Source organism: Myotis nattereri (genome assembly GCF_964212035.1).
Source record: "Myotis nattereri genome assembly, chromosome: 2".
NCBI classification, from domain to species: Eukaryota; Metazoa; Chordata; class Mammalia; order Chiroptera; family Vespertilionidae; genus Myotis; species Myotis nattereri.
Window position 1 is genome coordinate 163,757,276 of NC_138076.1, and position 24,147 is coordinate 163,781,422.

The 24,147-nt window shown below is 57.8% G+C and overlaps 2 protein-coding genes across 5 annotated transcripts in view; both read right to left on the minus strand.

Annotated features, from left to right (window-relative positions):
* Positions 1-137: 137 nt before the first annotated feature.
* TNS2 (tensin 2) lies at positions 138-13,903 on the minus strand. Its single transcript, XM_081082530.1, has 29 exons — positions 13,703-13,903; positions 11,925-12,033; positions 11,445-11,482; positions 10,538-10,576; positions 10,195-10,233; positions 9,961-10,010; positions 9,558-9,729; positions 9,206-9,256; positions 8,777-8,899; positions 8,627-8,691; positions 7,730-7,813; positions 6,847-6,959; positions 6,699-6,759; positions 6,352-6,427; positions 5,972-6,101; positions 5,726-5,791; positions 5,544-5,657; positions 4,152-5,360; positions 3,864-4,014; positions 3,169-3,758; positions 2,956-3,045; positions 2,527-2,652; positions 2,235-2,327; positions 2,031-2,108; positions 1,824-1,901; positions 1,218-1,386; positions 1,056-1,124; positions 885-914; positions 138-756 (listed from the first exon to the last, which is right to left on the minus strand). The coding sequence occupies exons 1-29, from the start codon at positions 13,775-13,777 to the stop codon at positions 618-620; spliced, it is 4,227 nt and encodes a 1,408-aa protein (XP_080938656.1). The 5' UTR covers positions 13,778-13,903; the 3' UTR covers positions 138-617.
* A 6,826-nt stretch (positions 13,904-20,729) lies between these two features.
* EIF4B (eukaryotic translation initiation factor 4B) overlaps positions 20,730-24,147 on the minus strand; it is a 31,490-nt gene continuing 28,072 nt past the window's right edge. For 2 of the 4 annotated variants that reach the window (XM_081082535.1, XM_081082533.1), the window contains exons 13-15: positions 23,706-23,811; positions 23,345-23,417; positions 20,730-22,769 (exon numbers count right to left, since the gene is read on the minus strand). In XM_081082535.1, the coding sequence (XP_080938661.1) occupies positions 22,689-22,769; positions 23,345-23,417; positions 23,706-23,811 (260 nt within the window). In that variant the 3' untranslated portion in view covers positions 20,730-22,688. Of the gene's footprint in view, positions 22,770-23,344; positions 23,418-23,705; positions 23,815-24,147 lie in introns of all 4 variants that reach the window. The other 2 variants (XM_081082534.1, XM_081082532.1) reach the window with 1 other exon arrangement.

The window sequence follows — 24,147 nt, forward strand, 5'->3', positions numbered from 1 at the left end:
GTGGACCAGTGTGAGGCCCAGGATGGGGCTGCGTGTGCTCCATGGACCTGGCTCTGAAGATGGGATGCCCCCTGCACAGGTACGCTCCTGGAAGACATGGACTTTGCCCTTCCTGTGAATAGGCACGACTCCAAGTAAACATTATAGAAATTCTTTATTATTAGACAAAAATAGACTCTTTCCCCCCCTTTTCATGTGATCCCACTCTGATCTCTCTGCTCAGAGGAGAAGGCAGAGGAGGGAGTACGTTGCTCCCCACACTGCTCCCCTCTCCCTGCCATGCTGGGACCTGCAGCTGGGTAGAACTGGCTCCTCTCCAGGGCTGACGGTGTACAGGTGGGGCTGTCCTGATCTCTTCCAGAGCTCAACTGCTGATGCCTCCTCACCCTTCACATGCCCATCTCTGCCATCTGCTCACGTGCAAGGTCATCTCATGGGCCCGTCCACTTAGCTTAGCAGGCTGGGGGCGGGGAAGGAGAGCAGTGTCCCAGGCTGATGCCCACTGCCTATTCCTAAGGGAGAGGGCTGGCTCCTGGGTCCAGGCCAGGGGAAGTGAGGGCTGTGGGATGCTGGGAGGGACGCAGTGTTGATGTGGGCTCTGAGCTGGTGGCCTTCCTTCATTTTCTCTGGCCCAGTAGAACTTTGGTGATGAAGGTGACAATGGCGCCTGCAGGCTGATCTGGGTCAAGCTCTGCAAAGAGGTGACACACATTCTCCCAGGGGCTTCCCGGCTTCTTGGCCACGAAACCAAAGATCCTAGGGGTACAAAGGCGGTCAGGTGGGGGCTCAGCACCCTTCCCCAAGGGACTACAGAGCCCGGGTTGGGGAGGAAGGAGACACGTCAACCCCGTGGAGGGAAGAGATTGCACTAATGGGAAGCTTACTTGGAGGTGGTCCCATCGGGGTTGGTCCATCTGCAGAAGGAAAAGAACTGTGAAGGAATGCACCCCAGGGAATGGCTACCAAAGGAGGAGCTGGGCCAGGGGACCGGTCTGTAGGGCCCGATGGGACGGGGGACAGGTCTGTGGGGAGAGAGGGCTGGAAGGGAGTGTCACCTCCGGTCCTGAGGGTCAGTGCTGGAGAAGGTGATGCTGTTCACTGGATAATGGCGGCGAAAGAAGAGCCTGTGAAGAGGAGGGAGGGGGAGTCACGCCCAGAAATTGGGGTCCCAAGGGCCTATGTTTGGGGTTCCCCAGGAGCACAGCGCACACACTCACTTCCTTTGGTTGTCTGTCAGGGTAATGCCCTGGGCTGAGACCTTGAAGTGCACTACGGCTGGTGTTGGGCGGGGGCTGCAGCCCAGAGCTGCCGAGCTTGCCCGGGCGACCGCCTGGGGGCCGGTCAGTGACTCAGTCTCCACTGAAGTCAGGTAGAGCACACTGCAGGCTGTGAGGCAGGAAGAGTTGGGGGAGCACTGGCTCCGTCAGCCCTGAGATTTGTCTCCTCCACCCCTCCACCCCACCAGCTCTTGTACTTTCCCTAGCTAGCTCTGCTCAAAATGCATTGGAATCACAAAGGTAACCTATGAAAAAGGCAGATTCTATGACCCCCAGATCTATAGCCAGAGATGCTGGAACGAGGCCTGAGAATCTGCATTCTGATGAGCCCCCTCCCCAGGATTCTCATGTTCATAAAACTTTGAGAACCCAGACTGAGGACCCCCTTACCCAACCTCCCTACAAATATGAGGCTCCCCCTGCCTTTATGGGTTTAAAAGCATCTGCCAGGGCCTGTCCATCTCAAGGCCTTTCAGTGTGCTATGCCTGTATCCGCAGTGCCCCCTTGGTGCCCAGGGAGAGGAAGGGGGAGGGAGAGGCCCCTACCGGCGCCCTGACGCAGGAGATCTGCGGCTGTGCTCATGTTGGCGGGCACTGGGATCTCTGGGGTCTCCTCCAGAGGATCTGAAGGGAAGGGCCAGCAGGCAGGTCAGCAGGGAGTGGCATTCAAGAGAAGCTGCAGAACTCCCTCTGCCATCCCAAGGGAAGGCAGGCTGCAGTGGGTGGGGAGAGGTGGATGGACAAAACACCCACCTTTGCTGGGAATGCGCAGGCAGCAGGGCAGGGACAGGGGGGAGATGGAGTGCTGGGAGACCAGGGCGGACAGGCTGCCTGCAGTGAGAGGTGAGAGAAGTCCTGGGGTGCCCGCAGGTAGCCCCAACCTTCCCTCCACCCTCCTGAAATCCCTTGGCCTCCCTAAACCAACCCAGTGTAGCCTCCCCAGCCCCAGCTTCTCACCAAAGTAGGGCTCACTGGGACAACCCTTGATCTTCACGCCTTTGGGCCCAGTCTCAATAAGAAAATGGCGGACCAGCTGTTCCAAGGGGTCCCCTGAGAGGCCGGGAGGGGAGAGAAAGGCTTTATCAGATTCCAGGTTCCTGCCTTCTGTCCTGCTGGGATTCTTTCCAGAGCGTGAGAGTCACTTCCTGTCCCTCCCACCGAGAAGTGGCATGGCCCACCACCCCTTGTCTTGCCTCTGTACCTGCCCCGCTCCACTCCCCTTCTCACGTGGGTCTGGGTGTGTCTGTACCTTTCCAGGGCTGAGCACTGGGTGGGGGTGTAGCCACCTTGAGGGCCAGTCCATAGGCTCCTTGGAATGAATGACTGTCCCTGATGAGGAAGGCCCCAGGGTCCTTGTCCTTCAGCAGGGCGATGGCTGGGGGAGGCAGGAGAAGTGTTCACCGTGGCTGGCTGAGCCCCATGTGGCCACTTCTTGGCTCTGCCAGCCAGCTCCCCAGGCGCCTGTCCTAACAGCGGGGGCAGTGTTGGGCATCTGGGTACAGAACTTTAGAATCAACAGGGAGAGCAATGACAACATCAAGTCTAAACCTCCTTGGGCACGAAGCCGAGAATCACCTGCTAGTGAGGAGGCAGTAAGGGCGCCAACTGGAAGGCTGGATCGGGCAAAGCCCAGACAGAGCCCTGGAGGGTGGGAGTGGTGGCCAGGCTGGCTTCTCACCTTGGTCACGGGACAGGTGCGGCTTGTACCAGAACTTGGATGTATCCTGGACAAACTTGACGTTGCTCTGGCTCTCTTGCAGGGGAGGCTCTAGGACAGGGGAGGACTGAGCTTGGTCCCAGGGCTCCCAAGTGCCTACGCCATGCCGGTCCCTGGGAAAAAGGGCTCTCCCAAGGTGGCCCCCCAAAACCCCCTCCCTCAAGGCATTTATACCTGGGGGTTGAGGGGTGTTATCTGGGAGCTGAGGTGCAAAGGTGACATGGTGGCTGGTGCCTCTGGCTGGTGGTGATGCCTGCTCTGGGCCCCAGGGGCCTGGCTGTTGCCCAGGCCCCGGCAGGTGGCGTTTCTCAGGAAGTGGGGGCTGGGTGGGGCCATTGAGATCATAGGATGCTGCCACGGGGAAGGCAGGCGTGGGTGAGCTCTGAGGTGGCTCAGGGCTGGCCACAAGCCAGGGCATCTGGGTAGGCACAGGGGTGAGGGGGGACCCATCCGGGCTGTCCGGTGGCTCTCGAAGGCCCTGCCAGGGGGCATGGCGGAGGCCGGGTAGCGTGGTGGGCACAGGGCCCCTTGGACTGCCACTGTCTGAGCGACCCCCAGGACTCCTCTCCTGAGGCCAGTCATTGGGTGAGCTAGGCGGGGAGGTCGGGGATAAAGGGCTAGGGGCCGGAGGCTCCAGCCCGCTTCTTGCTGGCAGCTCAGGAGGCTTTTCAGCACCCCCCTGGGATACAGGCAGCAAGGCCTCGCCAGGACTCAGTCTCTGAGTGGGTGCCAAAGTGGGGGGCCTGGTGTCCTGCCGTCGGGTGCTGTGGGGAGGGAGGGCAGGTAGTCAGCAGGGCCTCAGAGCCCCAGTTGTGAGCTGCCCCCCAGCCCCAGCCTTCAGTGTCTGGGGCAAAGAGGTGCTTGCCTACCTTTCCTTGCCCTGCACTGGGCTGCTGGTGTGCAGGGGTGTGGAGGGACCAGACATCTCTGAAGAGGTGCTGCACGGGGCATCTCGGGGAGACCGAGGCAGGGTGCTGTGCCTGCTGGGGCCCTCCCTCCAGGATGCTGGCTCAGACGACTCTGCAGGGAAGGGGAGAGTAGAGGCTGTGACCCAGGAACAGGCCTCTGTCTGGCTTAGCTCTTTTGCTCTGTTCCTTCCCAACCATAGTCTAGAACCCTCCTCTGCCCCGGGCACTTCCCACTCCAGTGCCCCTCACCTGCAGATGTCAAGGGTCCTGCTGGGGCCAGGTGGCTGGGCAGCGGATACCTGTCCCCTCCTTCCTCTGCAGGGATCTCGTAGCTCAGTTTCCTGGATGGTGGGTAGGGTGGGCTGCCCGGTGAAATGGAGCCAGCCCGTGGGGAGTGGGCACCAGGGCTGGGATAGCCTCTGCCCTCGCCTGCAGAGCCGCAGCTGTGAGGCACCCGGCCATACGCGGGGCAGTAACTGGGAACTGCTCCTCCATAGCCGTATGTCACCAGGGCAGGGTAGCCTGGATGCCCATACCTGCCTTCTGGGCACATGGGATAGGAGCAGCCCTCATGCCCTTCCTCGCCTGCCTTGGGTGGCTTCAGGCAGCTGTAGTCAGGTATTGGGGCATGGTGATGCCCGCAAGCTGGCACCAGCAGGGGAAGTGGGTGCCCGGGCCGCACGGGGTGCAGGAGAGGCTTGCTGGCCTCACTCGCCCACCCCTCTCCAGCCTCCCTCTCCAGCCGTAACCCATAGAGGGCTGTGGTGGGCAGCGCCAGTTTCTCCTGACAAGCGGGGCAGGAACACAGGGCAGGCAGACCAGGTTCCTCCAGGATCACCACCTCCCGGTAGCCCGGGGAGCGGTAGCCGAAGTCCCCGCTGGCCGGTTTCCCCAGCTCAGGGGGGTAGGGGTACGGCCCCTCGGACAGGGACCTGCAGAGGCGCCTCTTCTCCACAGAGGCCTCGGCATAGCCCTGGGCCGGCCCCTCATATCCGTAGGCCAGCCGCCGCCGCTCCAGGGTTCCCTCTGGCTGGTAGTAGCCCCCATTGGGGACCCCGCAGGGTTCCCGGTAGCCCTGGCGGCAGGAGCAGTGGCGGCTGAGGGGAGGTCTGTGGCCCAAGTACGTTCCAATGTGGGCGCCTCCGCTTGCAGGGGGCTGCTCCTCATCATCCAGGATCGCCGTCTCACGCCCGGCCCCCCGGCCCCCACCGGCCAAGCCACAGCCTCCCAGGAGGCGATCCAGCTCCTGCCGCTCGGCAGCTGTGGGGGGCGGCCGGCCAGGCGACTCTGCCGCTGGCTCAGTGGTGAGTGTGGATGAATGGCCGGAGTCGCTGCTGATGGACAGCAGCGGGGCTGGGGGCAGCTCTGGAGAAGGCGCTGGTGGAGTCTGGCGGGGGGCCCGCTGCACCTGGGCATACGGACTGCCATCTAGGGGGCCCCGGGTGTGGGTCAGGGAGCCTGAGTGGGGAGAGGAAGGGTGGCAGGCAGGGAAAGGAGAGAGAGAGTGTTAATGAGAGGGTACAGCCCTGGAGACTCCAGCTCAGGGGGTGTCTCTTGGGAGGCGGATCTGCTTGAGGAGGAAGGAGTGCACCCCCCAACCTCCCACCCCCCCTCCCCCACCTGTGGGCCTGCTGCACACACCTTCCACACTGTCCTCATGGTGCTGGTTGAAGTTCTCATAGGAGTCCCAGCGCACAGCGGGCTCTGCTGTGTTGTAGTCGACAGTGACCGAGGGGTCGTTCCGTGGGATGTTGCCTGTGGAAGGCCCAAGCGGTGAGAAGCGGGCACTCGGCCTTCAGCCCTGGCCCTGGCCCTGCTCTTACCTTTGATCTTCTCAGGGCTGGAGGAGAAGATGAACTCCACTGAAGCTTGGAAGGGGAACCTCTCATCTGTGAGGAGTGGACAGGGAAAAGCCAGGTCCCTCACAGGGTCAGGTCCTATGAACCTTTTGGTTCATAGGTTGATGCTCAACCACTGAACCCCACTAGCCGGGCTGCAAGTCTCTATCAGACTCAGCTTGCCTGCCCTCTCCTGGGATCTAGCCCTCATACCACTTGTCTCCGACTCACCAGTCCAGGCCTCATCCAGCTGGTCTTTGGGAAAGGTGAGCCGTGGCCCGTGGATGGTGCATGTGTGGAACTGGACTCGGAACACAAGGGTCCGGTCTGTCCCCCGGCCACCCTTGTGATAGCACGTCACCTGGGCGAGGGAGACTGGGGTCAGGTCCTCCCGTCCACGTCCACCTCCTCTGTGTTTCCGCCCTCGGGACTGCCTGCCCACAGCTCTGCCCTGCCTCGGCCTCAAGGTGACCCCCATCTAGGGGACTTCCTTTTCGCCCTCCAATATGGATGGCATTCATGATTCACTAGAGATTGTGCTGTTGGCAGGAGATGACAATACCACCCCTTGGCCCATCTCCAAGACTCCTCTTGTTGCCGAGGCCCCTCACCATGACGTCGCCTTTGAGGAGGAGGGCTGGCTCCAGGCTGATGCAGAGCTGCTGGGGACCAGGGCCTGCAATGTGACTGTGGAAGAGAGGGGAAGGCAGAGCTGAATCAGAGGCCCTCAGGCTCAGTGTGGCTGTGAAGAGTCAGAAGGGAGTTGGGAGATGGGAGTCTGAGCCCTGAGTGAGAGACCTTTAGCTGAGCCTCAGCTTCCCCATCTGTGAAATGGATCCCATGATGGTGTTAGTTTTCAGGCACAGTGCCTAGAGCTGGAGGCCCAGGTGTTTGGGGAGGCTGGAGAAACAGGGAGCTGGGGCTCAGGGGGGCAGAGGCCTGGGAACACAGCACTCACTAGATTCCAGATGTGTAGACGAGCTGCATGGACTGGTAGATCTTGAGGAAGGGCTGGAAGCCTAGAAGGGCAAGAAGGCACATGAGGAGGACTGAGTGAAGGGAGTGGGGGAACAGCCCCCCGTGGAGTATATCCCAGGCAGACTCACCTGTGCCAGGTTCAAAGGCTGGCAGCACAGGCACGAGCACATAGTGCAGGAAGAGAGGGCTGCTGTTCATTCTGATGGAACCAGACAGCAGGCCACTGAAGTAGTTGATGTATCTGGTGGTGGTGGTGGTGGGGGGGATGTCAAGAAAAACATAAGCCCCTTCCTCTGGAGGTCCCCTTGTAGCACTTCAACTGTGCACACCTCCAGCCCACCCTGAGAAGGCCTGCCCTTCTCAGCACTTCCCTCCCATTCCAGCCACCAAAAGTTCTTCCTTGTATCTAACCTCAATCCTTCCTGCTGCTTCAAGATGTTATACTTGCTGCCCCCCTTTGCCTAGAATGCCCTTCCCCCAGATCTTAGAGACAGACCTGCAAGTTTCTCTTTTTATTTTTTTAAAAAGGATGTTTTTTTGATTTTTAGAGAGGAAGGGAAAGGGATAGAGAGATAGAAACACTGGTGAGAGAGAATCATTGATTGGCTGTCTCCTGCATGCCCCCTACTGGGGATCGAGCCCACAACCTGGGCATGTGCCCTAACTAGGAATTGAACCCGTGTCCTTTTGGTTCATAGGTCGATGCTCAGCCACTGAACCCCACTAGCCGGGCTGCAAGTCTCTATCATAGACTCAGCTTTATTTTCTTCACAGCACTTGTCATCATCCAAAATGATCTTGTCTATTCACCACCGGTTTATTGCCTTCTACTTCACTGGAATGCAAGGTCCGTAAAAACAAGAATCTTGTTTGTTTTGAATGCTCAGCACTTGGCACAGTGCCTGGCACATCCAGGTGCCCCATTAAAGTGTGCTATGTGAACGAGAAAAACTTGACCTTGGCAGCCATGGAGGCACTGCTCCTCCAGCTATCCCCACCCAGGTTGCTCACCGGCGCTGGGAGGGCTGCAGCTCTGCGGCCACCTTGTCCTCGCAGAACTTGCGCATGGTAAGAGTAGCCAGTGCCTGGTCTGCCCTGGGGAGAGCAAATAGGTGCAGGGGATGAGGGGCTGGTCTCCATCCTGGTCTCCCATCTCTGAGCCCCAGGGGAGGATGAGAGAGGCGACCCCCAAATCTAGAGAAAACTTATTGTAGTGGTAAAGAGAACTAGAAACCCCACAAAGGCACTTTACTAGTTGTTGGACCTCAAACAGTTGTTCCCTGAGCTTTAGTTTCCTCATCTGTAAAATGGGGCAATAAGGCCATGTTATGGGTTGAATTGTGTCCCCCCAGAAGATATATACCTCAGAATGTGACCTTATTTGGCAATAGGGTCGTTGCAGATGTAATTAGTTAAGATGTCATACTGGAGTAGGGTGAGCCCTTAATCCAATATGATTGGTGTCCTTAGAAGAAGAGAAGAAACACAGACACACAGAGAGAAGGTCACGTGATGACGGAGGCAGAGGTTGGAGCGACGCAGCTACAAGCCAAGGAGCATTAAGGATTGCTGGCCGCCACCAGAAGCTAGGAGGAGGCACGGAAGGATTCCAGCCAAAGTCTCAGAGGGAGTGCGGCCCTGCTGACACCTCAGGTTTAGATTTCTAGCCTCCAGAACCGAGACAATAAATTTCTGTTGTCTTAAGCCACTTGGTTTGTGGCACTTTGTTACAGCAGCCCCAGAGAACTGTGATGAAGTACAAGTGAGAAAAAGGAGGTGGCAATGGCAAGTTTTTGGCACATGGCTCTCTGACCACAGAGGTGGGGCCTCAGGGGAGAGGGGCTGGTCCAGGGCCAGCTGGAGGAAGGGGCACTGGGGAAGGGGCCACTCAAGGGCCAGGCTCCTCACCCTGCAGAGATCTTGCTGTAGTGCATGTAGGCAGAGACGATGACCCCGAGCTTGCTCTTGCTCCCCTGAGGACAGAGACAGGGATACAGGGCCTGCTGGGGCCCCAGGCTGAGGGCATCCCGGCCCTGCAAACCCGAGGTCCCGGCCCACCTTGCAGTACAGTACGACCACGTGCTGTGGGTCGGCACTGAGCCAGGTCTCCATGGCTTTGCAGATGGAGCACAGCTTGTCCAGGGGGGGTGCGTGCAGCTCGGGCCAACCAAAGTCCTGGACCTGGGTGGGGGGGTGCAGGGGTGAAACTGGGAGTGGGGGCCACAGCCAAGAGAGATGGGTGGAAAAGGGACAGGGTGTATGGGTCTGGGGCAAGGTCAGCCTCCTGGTTGTCCATAGCAGCCTCAACACTTTGCTCACCTGTACAGTGGGTTGATACCTGTTGCACCATGCTTTGGGGTGACTCAAATATGTCATATAATAAAGTGCTTAAGAGTGAAGTAGATACCAGTTGCTACTGTTAATAACCAGGAGGCTGGGGCTTATGTGTGGGGATGATTCAGTGTAATGGCTTTAATGCCTTCCTACCTTGGGATTTAGGCGGGTCAGGTCATGTCTTTTTTCTGAAAGGTTGAAGAACTGCAAGGAAAGGGGGGAAGCTTTAGACCTGATGCAGGGAGGTGCGGTGATGCATGAAGGTGGTAACACCCCCTGTGACCCTGAGTCTTTCTCCAAAATGAGGGGGCTGCTAAGGCCCTGCCCAGCCGTGATAGATGGTCGTGGGCACTCCAGGCCGGTTCCAGCTGCGCCTGGGCCACAGCCCACGAGTGCCTGCCCCGGGCCCAGCCCCGCCTCTGAAGGTGTGACGTCAGAGCGCAGCCTAGCCCATCTAGACCTCCCAGACCTCTCATTGGCTGACTGCGCCGGCCCCGCCCCTCACCAGGTACTTGTCCCGGTGCTTGGATTGCAGCACGTGCGCCAGCTCGCGCAGGTGGCTCCGGTGTCGCTCCTCGTCGGGCCGCGCGGGGAAGGCGGCGGCCAGGATGCGCTCCGTCACGTAGGTGAGGTCCAGGTCCCAGCGGCGCTCCATGAGCGGGTCCAGGCTGAAGCTCCTGGAAGGTGTGAAGCCTGCGTGAGGGACAGAGGGGCGGGTTCCCCGAGGGCGCTGGTGTGATGGGTGGGTGTCTGACCGTCGGCAGGTGAGGCCTCCGGGTCCGAGGGTGGGTGGGACCTCTTGGGCGTGTGGGGCTGTCCGGGGAGCTTGGTTGGGGTCACTGTCCCGGGCTGAGGTGTGGGGACGGCTAAAGGGCTCAGGTGGGACCACCTTCGGCGCCCGCACTTACCTGGGCAGAGTGCTGCGCTGCTTTGAGTGGTTCAGAGACTTGGTGGATCCCTGGAGGACGAGACGAGATGATGAGCAAGCGTCTCTCTGGGTGTCCCCCGCCCCCACTCTAGGGTCCCCACTCCAGATCACATGAACTTTTGTCCTCAGAAGAAACCTAGGTCCTTACTCCCATACTCCCAGCTACCTGCTTCCGCCCCTCGCCCCCCCCCCCCCCCCCCCAGCATCACCTTACCAGGTGCTCTATGCGCCTCACAGGGGCCGTGCTTCTCCGCTAGAGGGAGGCGGGGCAGAAGGGCGTGGTTAGGATAGGAGCAGGGACCTGTCTGGGCCTGGGGAGTGTCCCTCAGGGCTCTATTGGGCAAGGGGACAAGGGGAGAGAGTCCTAGCGCCCAGAGGCCCAGAGGAGAAGGAGAGAGAGGGCTGAGACAATTTCCCTCTACCTCAGGATGAACAATACCCACAGCAATCCATTCAAGGTACCCTCCTGCCCTCCCACCCCCACCCCGTGGCCACCAGACCTTTGGACCCTGCAGCCAGGTTCCTTGCCGCCCCCTTCCATCCCAGAGCACACTCACCAGCTCTGCAGGAGGCAAGGCCTGACAGGACGAAGTCACCTGGAAGGAGACCCGAGTGAGGGGCTAAGCTCCTGGGAAGTGGGCTCTCCTGGGCTTAGGGATGGGGCCACCCCTCGGCCTCAGCAGGGTGGAGGGGCTGTCAGGAGATGGGTGCAGGCTCCAGCTGAAGTTCCTCTATTTAAGGGAGCCTCCCCTCTGGCTTCCAGGTCCCTCAGCCCAGGCCCCCCACTTGTTGCTCTTGGCTCCCAGCCCCGCGCCCACACAGACCCCCATTCATCCAGCTGCAGGGCAGGAGTTATATATAGAGCCATGCGGGCAGGCCATGGCCAGGGACTGACACTGGCCTCTTTCACCAGGAGACCCCGCCCCTGGGCACACAGCTCCCCCAAGCAGGCCCCAGGGCCCTGGGAACCCCCATACTGCAGGAGGGGCCCGGGAACCTCCTCAGGGATGGGGCTGTCTCAGGTCCCCAGGGGACCGTGTGTGCTGTCTACAGCTTGCACCTCTGCCCAGCCTCTCCAGGGCCTAGGACGAGACCCACCCAGGCGTCCTGAGGCCCCTTCCCCAGAGGGAAGGCCCGGCCCATCCGGCTGCCCAGTCTCTGAAGTCCTGCTCCCCCACCCACCCCACCCTTCCTCCTCCTCATTCATTCCCCACCCCCACTCTCTTGCCAGCTGCAGCCTGGGCACAGCACCAAGACAAACGCTGTCTAGCTGTCCACTCGCCTGGGCCAGACCTCCAGGGGGTGGAGTAGGGTGGTTCTTAAAGGGCCCAAACAGCACCCTCTCCCACCTCAGCAGGGGTTCCCAAATGACGAGAGGGGTGGAGGGCTGATGCCAGTGTGGCTGGAGAAGCCTGTTTCGAGGAGGAAGGGACCCCAGTTCCCTTCTCCCAACCAGGTACCCACCTTTGCTTCACATTTTCTGTGTGTGGCCACCTTGCAGACTAGAGGGGGATAGGGAGAGGAAGGGTTAGCAGGGGCCTTCTGGGGCAGTGGAAGGGGTGACCCTCTCCCATCTCCCCAGGCCCTGGAACCAGACACCCTGTGACTTTCAGGACAGCTGTATTGAGATGGAGTGGGGGGAGCAGGGGCAGAGAATGGCTGTGGGGTACTACTGCCTAGGCCAGGATGGGGGGAGCTGAGAGGGAGGGAGGGAAGCCCCCTCACAGTCAGGGCGGGAAGGTGTTGTACTGGGGTCTCCTGGGTTGCTGGGGGTGTTTGTCATGGGGAGCAAGGGCTGTTTGGAAGGGAGGCAGCTGCCTCTCGGTGCCCATGCTGCCCAGCAAGGGGCAGTATGCACGTTTATGTTTCATGCTCTGCCAGCTGGAGCTGTGAGACAGAGCGGTGCTGGGTGGAGCGCTCAGAGCCCAGAACAGGGTACCTCACCTCTGCATGACACGCCCGTCCCCTCGATGGTCACTTTACACACGGCACAGACGGGTGGTTTCTTCCGGAAAACCTTCTCCCGGAAGCTGTGTGGCTCAGCTTTCCTAGGCTAGGGGTGGGGGACAGACACAAACAGGTGTCCGTTCCCAGTGGGCCCATCTCTGGGGCCGGGCCGGCGTTAGCACTGCACTGGTCCCTGTCTTCCTCCGCCCGATTGATCGAAGTCCCTAAACTCGTAGGCACACTGGCCACAGCTGTTTCCGGCCAGCTGCGGGCCTGTCCTTGACAGTGCATGGAATCTGGCCCCTTGCAACACCCTCGCTGGGTCAGCTCCTCCCAGGGGATCACTTAGGCCCTTCACGTGGCCCTGGTGTGTGATCCGCTGTGGTCACGGCCCCCCCCCCCCCCCCAAGGAGAGCTTTCCTCCTGGTGGAGGGTGCTCTCTTGCTCTCCTCCATGAGGCCCCGTTTCTCCTCCCATCTTACCCTCCCCAGGTGGAGGCTCATGGGCAGAGTGAGCAGCAGGGGGTGCAGGCATGAATGTCGGAGGACAGCACCCGGCTGCCTCCGGTAGGAGTGGCCACAGCCAGTCCTGGTCCCCTGGCTCCTGCTGTCCCCACGCTCTAGGCAGCTGACATGCCCTCCCTCCCCCGTCCCCCCCCCCAAGAACAACATGTTTACTCATTGTGCATTGAAGCTGCAGGCAGAAGTTGTGTAAGAAGGCGGGTGGTAATGCTGGAGGGAGAGGCAGACCGAAGCATGACACGGGGGAAAATATTTAGCTGGAAGCATGACACTGGGGAAAATATTTAGCTGCCTTGCTACTTCTGGATGTAGTGAGCACCCCGTCATCTGAGGAGGTTCAAGTGGGATTCCAGCATCGAATGGAGGAAGGGGTGGGTCAGATGTTGTGTGGAGGCTGGGATGCCACCTTATGACTCAGGCCTAACTCCGTCCCATGCCTTCCCTGTGGTTCACTCCTCCCATCCTGTCTGAGGACCACTTGCCTCCTTGCCTCCTCTCTCCTGCCCAGTTTTTCTCCTCTGGAGTTCAAGTTTCTGCCCCCTTCTTCCCTTCGATATATAGTATTGTCTCTCTATATAGTATTGCTTTTGGGGTAAAGCTGAAAAAATGTGGAGAAAAGGAATGATAGGGCCTCCAGGCCCCCCTCCCCCTGACAGTGGGGGCTTCCAGGACCCCCCAGCCTGGGGACCCAGGCAACACCTCTGGTCTCTTGGCTGCCTGTCCCTGAAACAGCTGGATTAAACCAGCAGCCGAATGCTCCTAAACTGGACCAACCTGGCTGGACCCACTAAGAAACTGGGGTGCATTTGGCATGAGCGGCACACACAGAGGAGTGGAAAGCAAACCCCCTGTGCCTCAGGCAACCCTGAGTCCTGGCTGCCTCCCTCCCTTCCTTCACCACCCCATGCCATTCCCCCTACACGTCTCAACTTGGGGAAGGAGCCTCATCTCTTAGCCTTGCTCTGGAGCTCCAGTGTAAGTACCAGGAAGGTCCTACAGTGAAGTGTACCAAGAGGCAGGTGTAGGGGCCGGGACCCCCCAGGGTTGGCCTGTGCTGGGGCAGGAGGGTGATAGAGGAGCCAAAACATTCCGGTTCTGCCCTGGCCACCCCAAAGGGAGAGAGACACGGGGATGAAGCGTAAGGGGAGAAGGCTGGAGAAGGGGGTCTGGCCTGGTAATCTGACCCCTAGTCCCCTCCCCCACTGCCCACACCTCCACCCCGCCCTCCTCTGCCCTGCTGGTGGGTACTCCTACCCTGCTGGTGGCCCGGCTGCTGTCCCTCCTCCCTAGGGCTCTGAGCAGCCTCTCCACGGGGCCGCTGGACTTCATGGTGTCCGGCTGTCTGGGTGCCGCCGCGGGCCCTGAACAATGCTGGGGCCAGGCCCGGGGCTTCCTGGAAGCGGCCTGGCGGAGGCAGCGCTTCCCCTGGGTGGAGGGCAGGCTGTCTGGCTGGAGTGAGGAGAAGCCCAGCCCTGGAAGCGGAGGGGAGTACAGGCGGGAAGGGGGCAGGTCGCTGCTCCAGGAAGTGGGGTGGGGGGAGGATGTGGGGGAGGCCAGGAGATCAGATTCCCAGGATCTACCCTGCTGGGAGTGTCAGCCCAAGATCTTTTGCCCCCCCACCCCCACCCCTCTTGCTCTGGAGCTGCCCTATACTGAGGAATCCATCCTATCCAGGGATCTGCAATGATCCTGAGATCCAGCTCCCCACCCCCTCCCCGGGAGGGGGGGGAAGCAGGGTGGGGGCAGGGTGGGAATTTAGGTCTCAGGGCAGGGCTCAAGGGCCAGCAGGGAACACGGAGTCCTGACCGGGCCACCTCCCAGCCTGAACGCTCAGGCTCTCTGGGGACTTCTGGTGTTTGGGAGGGGGGTGGGGGTGGGCCCTAGGAATCGCTGTCCTGGCCAGCCCAGGATCCTAGGATCCGGAGTGCATCCTGCGGATCAGGGAAAACGGGACTGAGGGCCGGCTTCCTGCCTCAGTGTCACTGGTTGTGAAGTGGGAAAGGGAAGCACGCACGCACGCGCCCCCCCCCCCCCCCCCCCCGGCCCCAGGCTGGAAGGCAGATTCCAGCCCGGAGGCTGCTTTGCCCACAGGAGTGATCCATTCCTGCCCCAGCCCAAGGCATCTGGGGACCTGCTCCTGACGTAGTCCCCCACTCACCCACTTCTTGGGCTTGTTTCTGCCTAACTTCTCAGATCCCTAAGCCCCTCTTTGGAGCTCTGCCACTCAGGCCCTCGGGCTGCCCCTCCCCCAAAGCCTGAGTACTACCTTCATGGCTCTCCTAGCTCTGCTTTCCTTCCTCAGCTGTCCCAGGACCCGAGTACTGGACTGGACAGGAGTGCCCCCCCCCCCCACACACACACATACTCCACACCCCTCCTGCCTCCCTCCTGGGAACATGGCCAACTTCCTGTCCCAGGAGTCAAGAGAAGGAGGTGGTTTGGGGCCTTGGAAATGGGGAAAGTAATCTTCCAAAAATATAAGGGGTTAATGCTCTGGGGTCTTCAGCCCCAAGCCTCGGACAGCAGCCCCTGGGACCAGCAAGAGCTGTCACTTGAAAAAACTGCAAATATCTACCCCCTCATTTGCATGGTATTTACTGAATGTCCCAGTGCTCAGGCAGCTCCCCCAGCTCGGCATCTCCCACCAGGTCCTTACACTTCCCCCTCCCTCCCTCCCCCCTCCCTCCCTCTTGCCCCTGGGGCTGGTCTAGTCCTGCCCTCTCTGGATGACTCCCCTTATGGGAGCTCCCGCAGGACACTTCTGTGGACCTGCCTGGGCTGGGCCTTGCCTGAGGCTTCTCTCTCGAAGCTCTAATTCTCCTTCCAGGTCAGGAAGTCTGTCCCCAGGGTACCTTGCCCAGAGGGAGACATCTGCGTGGCAAACCTGGGCCCCCAGCCTGTAACTGGAGAGGGGCACCGGCTCCGCAACCCACTCCCACCCCCCCAGCTCTGGCCGGGTCCCAGGACATTCCAGGCCCCAGGCCAGTGTGGGCAACTGGGCCTGGCCTCAGCCCGTCCCCGCGCTGCTGGGGGAGGAGGGACACCGGTAGTGGGCGGCCTTTCTCTGCGCCAGTTGCTCACACGCTGACCAGGACCCGGCAGGTGCTCTTTTCTACTTGCTCCCTCCGGAGGGGCTGAAAGTCCCCTCACCTGGAAGTCACCCTCAGCTGCAGCAGGTCTTCCAGCATCTGACCCTCCCTCTCCTTTCGGCGCCGCACTAACCCCTCTGGGTGTCTGGGGAAGCCTGGCTTTGGGTCCCTCCCCGCCCTGTGAGGCACCTCTGGGGGAAGATGGAGATGGGAGAGCACGGAACCCTCAGCCGTGCGGAGAGGAAAAGTGGCTCGTTGGGGCAGGCCTGGGAAGGCATGGCCAGACCCCAGGACCCTTCTCCTGCCTGGAACATTCCAGAGCCTGTCAGCTTCCCCCCCAGCCTGGCCCCCATCGCACTCTGAAGCCTGGGGTTTGTTTGGAGAAACCCCTCCACCCACACTCCCCCTTCCTGGAAATAGCTGTGGTTGGACGAGAGGCTGGGAGCCTGGCCGCCACGGAGGAGGGGTGAGGCGCAGGGAGGCGAGAGGGAGGAAGGCGGCTCTCAGGGTGTGCCCAGGGGGGTCTGCAGAATTGAGTAGCAGCACAAGGGGCCAGCAGTGGGGCTGGAAAGTGAAATCAACCTCTTCTAGGCCTGCTTTCTGCCTCAGTTTCCCCGATGTGACGTAGAAAAGGAAAGCCCTCCCAGGCCAGGGCGGTCCCGGGCCTGCGTGTGGGGGAGCGTGCCCCACGGCGATCCAGGAGCGGCGCCTGTGCGGGGCGCGCGGGTGCGGGGCGGGACAGGGCCGCGCTGGGTCCCGGGGCGTGTGCGCCCCAGGACGCGCGAAGGCGTGACGGCCCCGACCGGAGTTTGACCGCGACCCGCCCCCTGGTCACCTTCCTGGCTGCCAGCTGTCTGGGCTCGCCGTGACCCGCGCGATCTCGGACCCCCAGCCCAGGGACGCCAGCCCCGGGCCCCGCGCCCCCTCGGCCCCGCGCCCCCTGGCGACCGCCCCCGGCACTGCCCCCCCAGCCGTGACGCACAGGCCGCCGCCTTCCCGCCCGGCGCGGCCACTCACCTGCGGGGGGCGCCCGGCGGGGCGGGGGCGCGGCGGGGCGGGGCAGCAGCAGCAGGGGGAGCCCCCGGGCCAGCCCATCCCGGCTGGGCCCGCGCCGAGCGGCCGCGCGGGAGGCGCAGGAGGCGGGAGCGGGCGCCGCGCTCCTGGGCTCCCTCCCGCCCCGCCGCAACCGCGCCGCCCTCTCCTCCCTCCCGCGCTTCTCCCCTCCCTCCTGCCCCGCTCCAATCCCCACCTTCCGCCCGCTCCCGCCCCTCGTCCTCCTCTCTCCCTTCTCTCCCCACCTTCTGCGAACCCCGCTCACAAAGAGCTGGGAGGAAGGAGGAGCGCAGAGGCGCTAGGAGATGGGAAGAGCCTGAGAGATTTGGGGGAAGGTGGACACGGAGGACACAGGCCAAAGAACCCACACGAGCCAGACAGACGCAGAAGGAAGGTGGGCGCTGGCCCAGAAGGTACTAGAGACAGGACGGAGAGCTGCCTCGGCCCCTCAGGTCGGCCCCTGCACACGAGTGTACTTGGGATTGGGCCTGACCCCGAAGTCTGGACCCACCCGCGCGCGCGGCCTGCTGGGGCTAGCGCCACCCAACCACGGGAGCGCTAGCTTCAGATGCAGATACCTGGGTCACCTGTGTGCCAAGTCTCTGGACACCCTTCCCTGGCCCTCTGCCGCACACGAGACTTCTCAGGTGTCACCTGTTCTCCCCAAAGGACTTACAGCCGAGGACCTCCACGCCAAGTTCAATACCAACCCCCCACCTCCACACGCACCACCATTGCTAAGCAACTCCAGGCAGCCCGTCCGCTGCCCTGCTCTGGAGCTGGACAGTCACTCCCACTCCCTAGGAGACTTTTATTGAGTCTTCCTCACATTTAACTCAAGTCCCAGGCTTCCAGCGGATGTGGACGTTCATTCTGTGGGTTAATATCATTCCCTTCCTTTGCAGTGTCTGGATCTGCCACTGGGTAGTAACTTCTTGTAACTGACTTGCGGCGGTGGGGCAGGTTTGAGCTGTGCCGCCCTGGAGGGGCCGTAAAGGAAAGGGATGTCTTTCTAGAAGCTCTGAATCTGTATCCATTCCCAATTCCCCAATGTACTTTAGCTGTGAGCACTTGCTGAACCTTTCTCCCTTCCTTCCCTCCCTACTGAATTTTCCGTGATGAAAACTGAAGGGGGGGGGGGGGAGGCGGGGGCAGCGTCCAGGGGGAGGTGGCTTCTGAGGAGCCAGGGCCCAGGGCTCCATACCCAATGTCTGCTCAAAGCAGCCAGTACCATCAGCTCTAAGGCCCTCCATCCTTTTAATGCTCAGCCTGCCTTTGGCAAGAGCTGGGAAGTCTGGTTCTGATTACCGGGGGTGGAGCACCTGATTCCAATCTGTCCAATCTGGCGGCAGGGAAGAGGCTGTGAAGCAGCACATGGTGACAGTGTGGGTCCCCCAGAGACTGGCATTTGGGAGGGGTGGATGTTGCTGGGACTAGGGAGCCATGATCTTACTGCTCTTGGCTGAGTTGGTGTCCAACAGGCAGTCCAAAGGTTAGAGCAGTCACTGGGGTCTGGAGGGAGGGGCTGGGGGATTGGAATGGAGCTGGGGAGGGAAGAGGTTGGGAGGACAGACAGGAGTTAGGAGAGCAACAGGGATCAGAGGCTACTGGAGGGGGTAGGGCTGAAGGTCACTCTGTATTTTGGCAAGATTTGATTATGTAATTGAGATATATGCGATATGAAAATTGGTTCAATTCTTTGGAGCAAATGCTAGTTCTTTTACATCTTGCCTTTCCCAGGGTTCATTAGAGTCTTTGGTTGGCCCTAAGGGGGTAGGTTCTACTCTCTAAAGGTACCTAAGGAGAGATTGGGACTCAGCCAAGAGGCACGTGATTGAATCTCAGAGCTGTGGGTGGACTAGAGCCTTCCACGCAAGCTGGTGTTGCTGCCCTTCAAGAGGAACCCCTTTTGAGGTTCCCAGGAATTGGGAGAGGATCGTAAGGTGGGTAGCTGAACTACCCGCTCCGACTTGATGCCTGCTCTCAGTGTGGGGGAAGGAGGCTGCAGAAAGGAAGCTGATGAGAGGCTGAGAGTGAAAAATTATACAGAAGGTAGCTTGGTGGGAATGAAATACAAATGGGTGGCACATAGGGCCAGCCAGGCAGACCAAGAGCTGAAGAAAGGGGAAAGGGAGGAGAAAGCCGGGATGATGTTAGTAAAGGTGAAACAATTTTAGGAACACCTTCTCACCCTCCCTCCGTGCAGGTTTTCTTACCTTGATTATGCAGAGGGCAGCCCATCTTGGCACCGAAGGCCGAACCTCCTCTTCCATGGTCTGGGGTGATCCCATGCCTGTGACCCAGTGTGTTGAGATCCTTGGGGTGGGGACTGTAGGAGGAGGGCATTGAGGGTTGGAAGAGCTCTTGGTCAGGGGAACTTGTGGAGGGCTGGGCGCTGGGAACCAGGAAGAGTGGGGGGAAGAGCAGAGCTGACCCAGAGGCGGATCTCCTGGCTGAGGACAGAGCTTGTATTGTCCAACCCGAGGTTGCTGCAGTTGGGTGGGGAGCAGCACAGCTTGCCTCTTCCAAACCCCTTCTTTCTGGTGAGGTGGGAGGGTGAGGGAAGGCGAGTCCCCCCTTCACTTGTGGCCCTAGGGGCTGCTATGGTTGCTGAGAAACAAGTTTTATTTGAGAAATAATGCTTCCCAGGAGCAGATGTGTAGCTCTCCCACTTCCTGCGAAACCAGATGCTGTGAGCTCATTTAGCACTTGAGGTAATGCCCGCAGCTGACTGGGACCCTCACTGCCTTCGGATCCGGAGCCTAGTGCTTGATTCTGTTTAGGAGAAACTGGGCTACATGGTCCGTTATACACATGGACCCAACCAGCCTAAAATCGATCCTTGTAAAGTAGGATGTCATGCCTACACCCTTCTGGTTGCTTAAGGTTTGCAGCAAAGGCTGGCCAGGCCTGAGATGCATTTCTGCTGTAGGGCTCTGAGCGGATGGGGGCGTACCATCCTACCTTTCCCCAGACTTTACCCTTTTGGGACATAGGAGAGGGGGTTCCTTCCTCCCTGCCCTTTGCTCAACCAACCTGAACCTCCTTCATGTTAGCCTTCCCCACTTTTATGCCCCACTCCCCATCACCGTTCTCCCAAACCTCAGTACGGCAGCGAGGGGAGCGTGACGAACTGTGGTGCCGAAGTGGCAGTGAAGCAAGCACGGCCATGTAGGCTCCAGACAGCCTGGGCAGGGCCTTTCCTTCCTACCGACACCCACATGGATAGGCGGTACAGCGGGCCCCTTTCTTATCCCTCAACTTCGAAGGATCAATGTACCAGCGAGAAACCAGAACCCCAGCTGCTGCAGTCGGCCCAGGGGAAAGCCACTGTGTAACTACGCGCCCAACTCCCTCCACTCCCCCCTACCCTTTCCTCTTGGCTCCTAGTCCCCAGAACTGATTGAGGTTTCCTGGGCTTTCTGTGCCCCACCCACTTGTGACCTTAAGGATTCTCGGCCACTCTCCTAACCTCTTTCCTGCCCTTGCAACAATGAACAGCTTGTCCCTCTGTTTGGAAAATTCCCACAAAGTCTGAGCGATGATTAAAAATGGTAACCTAGCCCTGGCCAGTGTGGCTCAGTTGGTTCAGCTTTGGTCCCATGCACCAGGTCACTGGTTCACTGCCAGGGCAGGGCACATGCCCGGGTTTCCTAGTTTGGGGTGTGCAGGAGGCAGCCAATGTTTCACTCTCATATCAATGTTTCTCTCTAATAATTAATAAATCTTAAAAAAGTGGTAACCTAGACTCCATTCTGCCTGTGCAGTTCAACCCAGGAAGAGGCCGAATCTTTCAATAGCTGAAGGGCGAGGTTTATGGAGGCATCGCCTCAAGGACATGAGGCTTTATCCCCAGAGCTCACACTTCATCTTAGTAAACAGCATAGGAAACGGAATGCAGATATGCTCAAATGATATTAAAAGTTAACACCAGGCAAAAATGCTGGAGGGGAGTTGATGTGAATTTCTAGTTTTTGGGCCTCAATGACCAGATAAATTCCCCTTGTAAACCCTACCCCCTGTACTTGCACAAAATGGTACTCAGAGATGGGAAGGCAGGGTAGCAGACTGTCCGTGGGGAGCCCACAAAAAGGACTTGGGAGCATGGAGTGTATCGTTAAAGAATTTCAGCATTAAAATGAACTTTAAAGATCAGATTTATTTGGAGAAAACAAAAAACCCCCATAACCCAAAGGATGGGATTCACATCTCAAGACATCTCCCAGGTAGTAAGTCTACAGATTACAAATCATTTTCATAGAAGATATTTTTGTACAAATTTTACATGTATCGAGTAGGACATAAATCCCTGTTTGTTTTAATGGGGGACATGGTAGGGGAGTGGGAAAGAACCGCTTTTTTGGACACAACTATTTGGAAGGAGTAGACTTGAAGAGGGCAAACCCTACCTTTTCATCATCTACAGCAAATGGTTAAAAAAACCCTTTCAACCTCGGGTCTCTCTAAAAGCCATTTCCTGGCCATCCAAGCCAATTAGTTACTTAACTAGTATGTTTTTTATGTCCACCGGGTAAATGATTCATTATACCCCCTGCTGCAGCACTCGTAAACCAACACCCCCGCATAGCTGGACAAGCTCTAACCTAGGACTGATGGGAGAAGGGCTTGCAAACAAGAGACCAAGGGCTCATGTTTCTGTAGGTACCAATGTTGCCCATCACGGTTCCACCTACTGAGCGGACAGTACAAAGGTACACATAAAAGCAGGCAAGTTAAGCTACTGCAAGAGAAACCAGGACCTTTTTAAAGAGTTCTCTCCATTATCATTTATTTTCAAGGGAAGCTAAAAACAAAACAAAACCACACACTGATCTAGGCCACATTATAAATCCAAACACTGGTGTGGGATTTCAGTGGAGAAAAGGAAACTTGTAGGGAAAAAAAAAAAAAACCAACCCCCCACCCCTCCCCCCGCAAAATTAAAAGCCTCCAAACAAAACCCCCAATCAAGGTCATAAGACAGGCTCCCAGTTTAACTGTCCCTATTCACCCACCGCCCTTACCACCTAAGACCATTCTCGTTCTGAGGTGTAAAGGGTCAGGACAAACAGGAGTCAGAAGGCAAAGGAGCCCGGGTTTGCTTGAGAGCAGTGATTCCTCACCTGACAGCTCCCAGGGGCGGACCCAGATGCCGGGACACCAGGTCTGTGGCTTCAACACAAGCTGCTTTTTGGGAGGTGACAGGAAGGAGCAGCATGAGGAACACAAGACAACAGTCTAAATTTAAAAGCTTCAAGATTTCAACAGAATGTGGGTATTTGAACGTTGAGAAAGGATAGTGTTTAAGAAAGGGAAAAACCAGGACACATAAGAAACTTGGGAATTCCCACACCCTAAGTGCTTCCTGTTCCAGGAAGTAACCATTCATGTGTTTATTGGAGGTCACATCATTTTCCCCTATTTCTGGTTCAAAATAATTCATCACCTCCCCAAAGCTTCTTTTCAAACCACGATTTCCCCACTTATTTTGGTCACCAAGCAGTCCTATTCTTTAGAGGCCTGTAGACTCACTCCCAGCTACCCCCCTGGGGGGTAAAAACGAAGGCATTCCCCCTAGGCTGGCCCCCGGGACTCAGAATTAAATACGAGAGGGGCTGGCAGCCTCCTGGAGACTAAACCTACCTTTCCAAGGACAGGGAACTTGTTCAGCTATCTGAGAATTCATAAATGCCACATTGGGATAGTAAGAATTAAAGGTACAAATCTCATCCTCTTCCGCATACCTGCCCTACTGCCCAACCAGATTCCAGACATTGCATCCCTGTCACCGCCATTTTCCTAAATGGAGGCCCCCTAGGCACTAATCACACGGGCGACTGCATGTGTCATAAAAGTGCACAACTTTCCCATTAAAATATGTCTGTCTTTCTGGCTATACTGACGATTCTCCAGTTAGTTCAATACTTTAAAGGCTGCAGCAGCATGCAAAAAAATTTCATTTCATTTCACTTTTTTAAAAAAAGTTAAGAAGTCTCCAGGAGATGTGAGTTTTATTTTGTCTTGTCTGGCTAGAGGTTTGGTTTGCTCTCGAATGTTCCAGGGTAGAGAGAGACTTGGAGAAAACAGGATGTAGAGGTCTAGTCGGTGTAATCTTCTCCCTCGTTTTCATCTTCACCATCCACAGAGAGCGCGGCATACTTGCTTGCAGAACTGAACTTCTGCAACAGAGAAGAGTGATAAAGTGACCAAGGCCTTAAATTCTCACATCAAAATCCAAGAAACAGCCCAGCGGGTGTGGCTCAGTGACTGAGAGTCAACCTATGAACCAGAAGGTTGAGGTTTGATTCCCAAACAGGGTACATGCCCAGGTTGCAGATACGCAGAAGGCAGCCAATCAATGATTCTCTCCCACTACTGATGTTTCTGAATCTCTCTCCCATGCTCTCTGAAATCATTAAAAAAGTCTTTAAAAACAATTCCAAGAAGCTGGATTCTGATACTTCAGTCCAGACCGCAACCACCTGCTTGCTCACTGGCTTTTACTGCAGCGTTTCCACAGCCAGGGGGAGCGGCCAAAGGCACGCACACGTGCTCTTACCCAAGTCACACACGACCCTTCATCTTGAAGAAGGGATGAGAGCAGTGAAAGGCAGAACAGAGGAAAATGCTAAACTTTCATTATGTCAAATGAGCAGCAGGGCCTTATTTCCAACCACTGTTTAGAGCCCTAAATGTAAGGGGTTCAACAGGAAAAGCTAAGGGAAGCAGAGCTGGGCAAGCCATTGACACTTACGGAGGCTGGACTCTCTTCAGGTTTCTTTGGCTCAGGTGCAGATCGGGAGTCTTGATCCTTTTTGCCATCTTTTCTGCAGAGATGAGTGTAAGACCACATCCTTAGGAGAGGACTCGCCCCAAACCCGTAAGCAGTTCTGAAGCACTCCACAGGCACCTCCAGTCAACAGGTCTTGATACCTGGACACTTTGTGTTATTTCTAGATTCTTAGAACTGTAACTGTTTATAGTGATTGATTTTAGTTTGTTCACAGTGTGAGATCTGGCAATGCTTGGAGAACCAAGAACTTCTTAATTACAAAGACAGGGATGCCTAAGCCCCAGACAATAGTTACAAACGAAAGGAAAGAGAACACACTTACCTCTCTGACTCCTTCCAGTGGTCTTTGTTCCCTCCATCTCCTGGACCACGGCTGGAGTTCCCACTTTGGCCTTTTGGGACACTCACCCCATCCACTTTATTTTCATCTGCTTGAGTGGAAATGCAAAAATAAATGGAAGGCAAGTAAATAATTACCCTCCCTCCCCTAGGTTTCCTAAGGATTGGAGAAAAATGTGCTCATTATGTACCCGGGGAAATTAAACCTCACCCCAACCCAGACTTCCTTCCTAAACCCTTCTTCCCACGTACTCTCTATATATAACACACACCCCTCCCCCCACATCAAGATCCACTAAAAAGTTCCACTGTAGGATTACGCCATCATGAAAAGCCAACTGGCAATAAGGGCTATGATGCTGTGTTGTGAGTGACCTTGGCCTTGCAGATGGTGACATTTCTAATCTGTACTGAGCATGGTATTT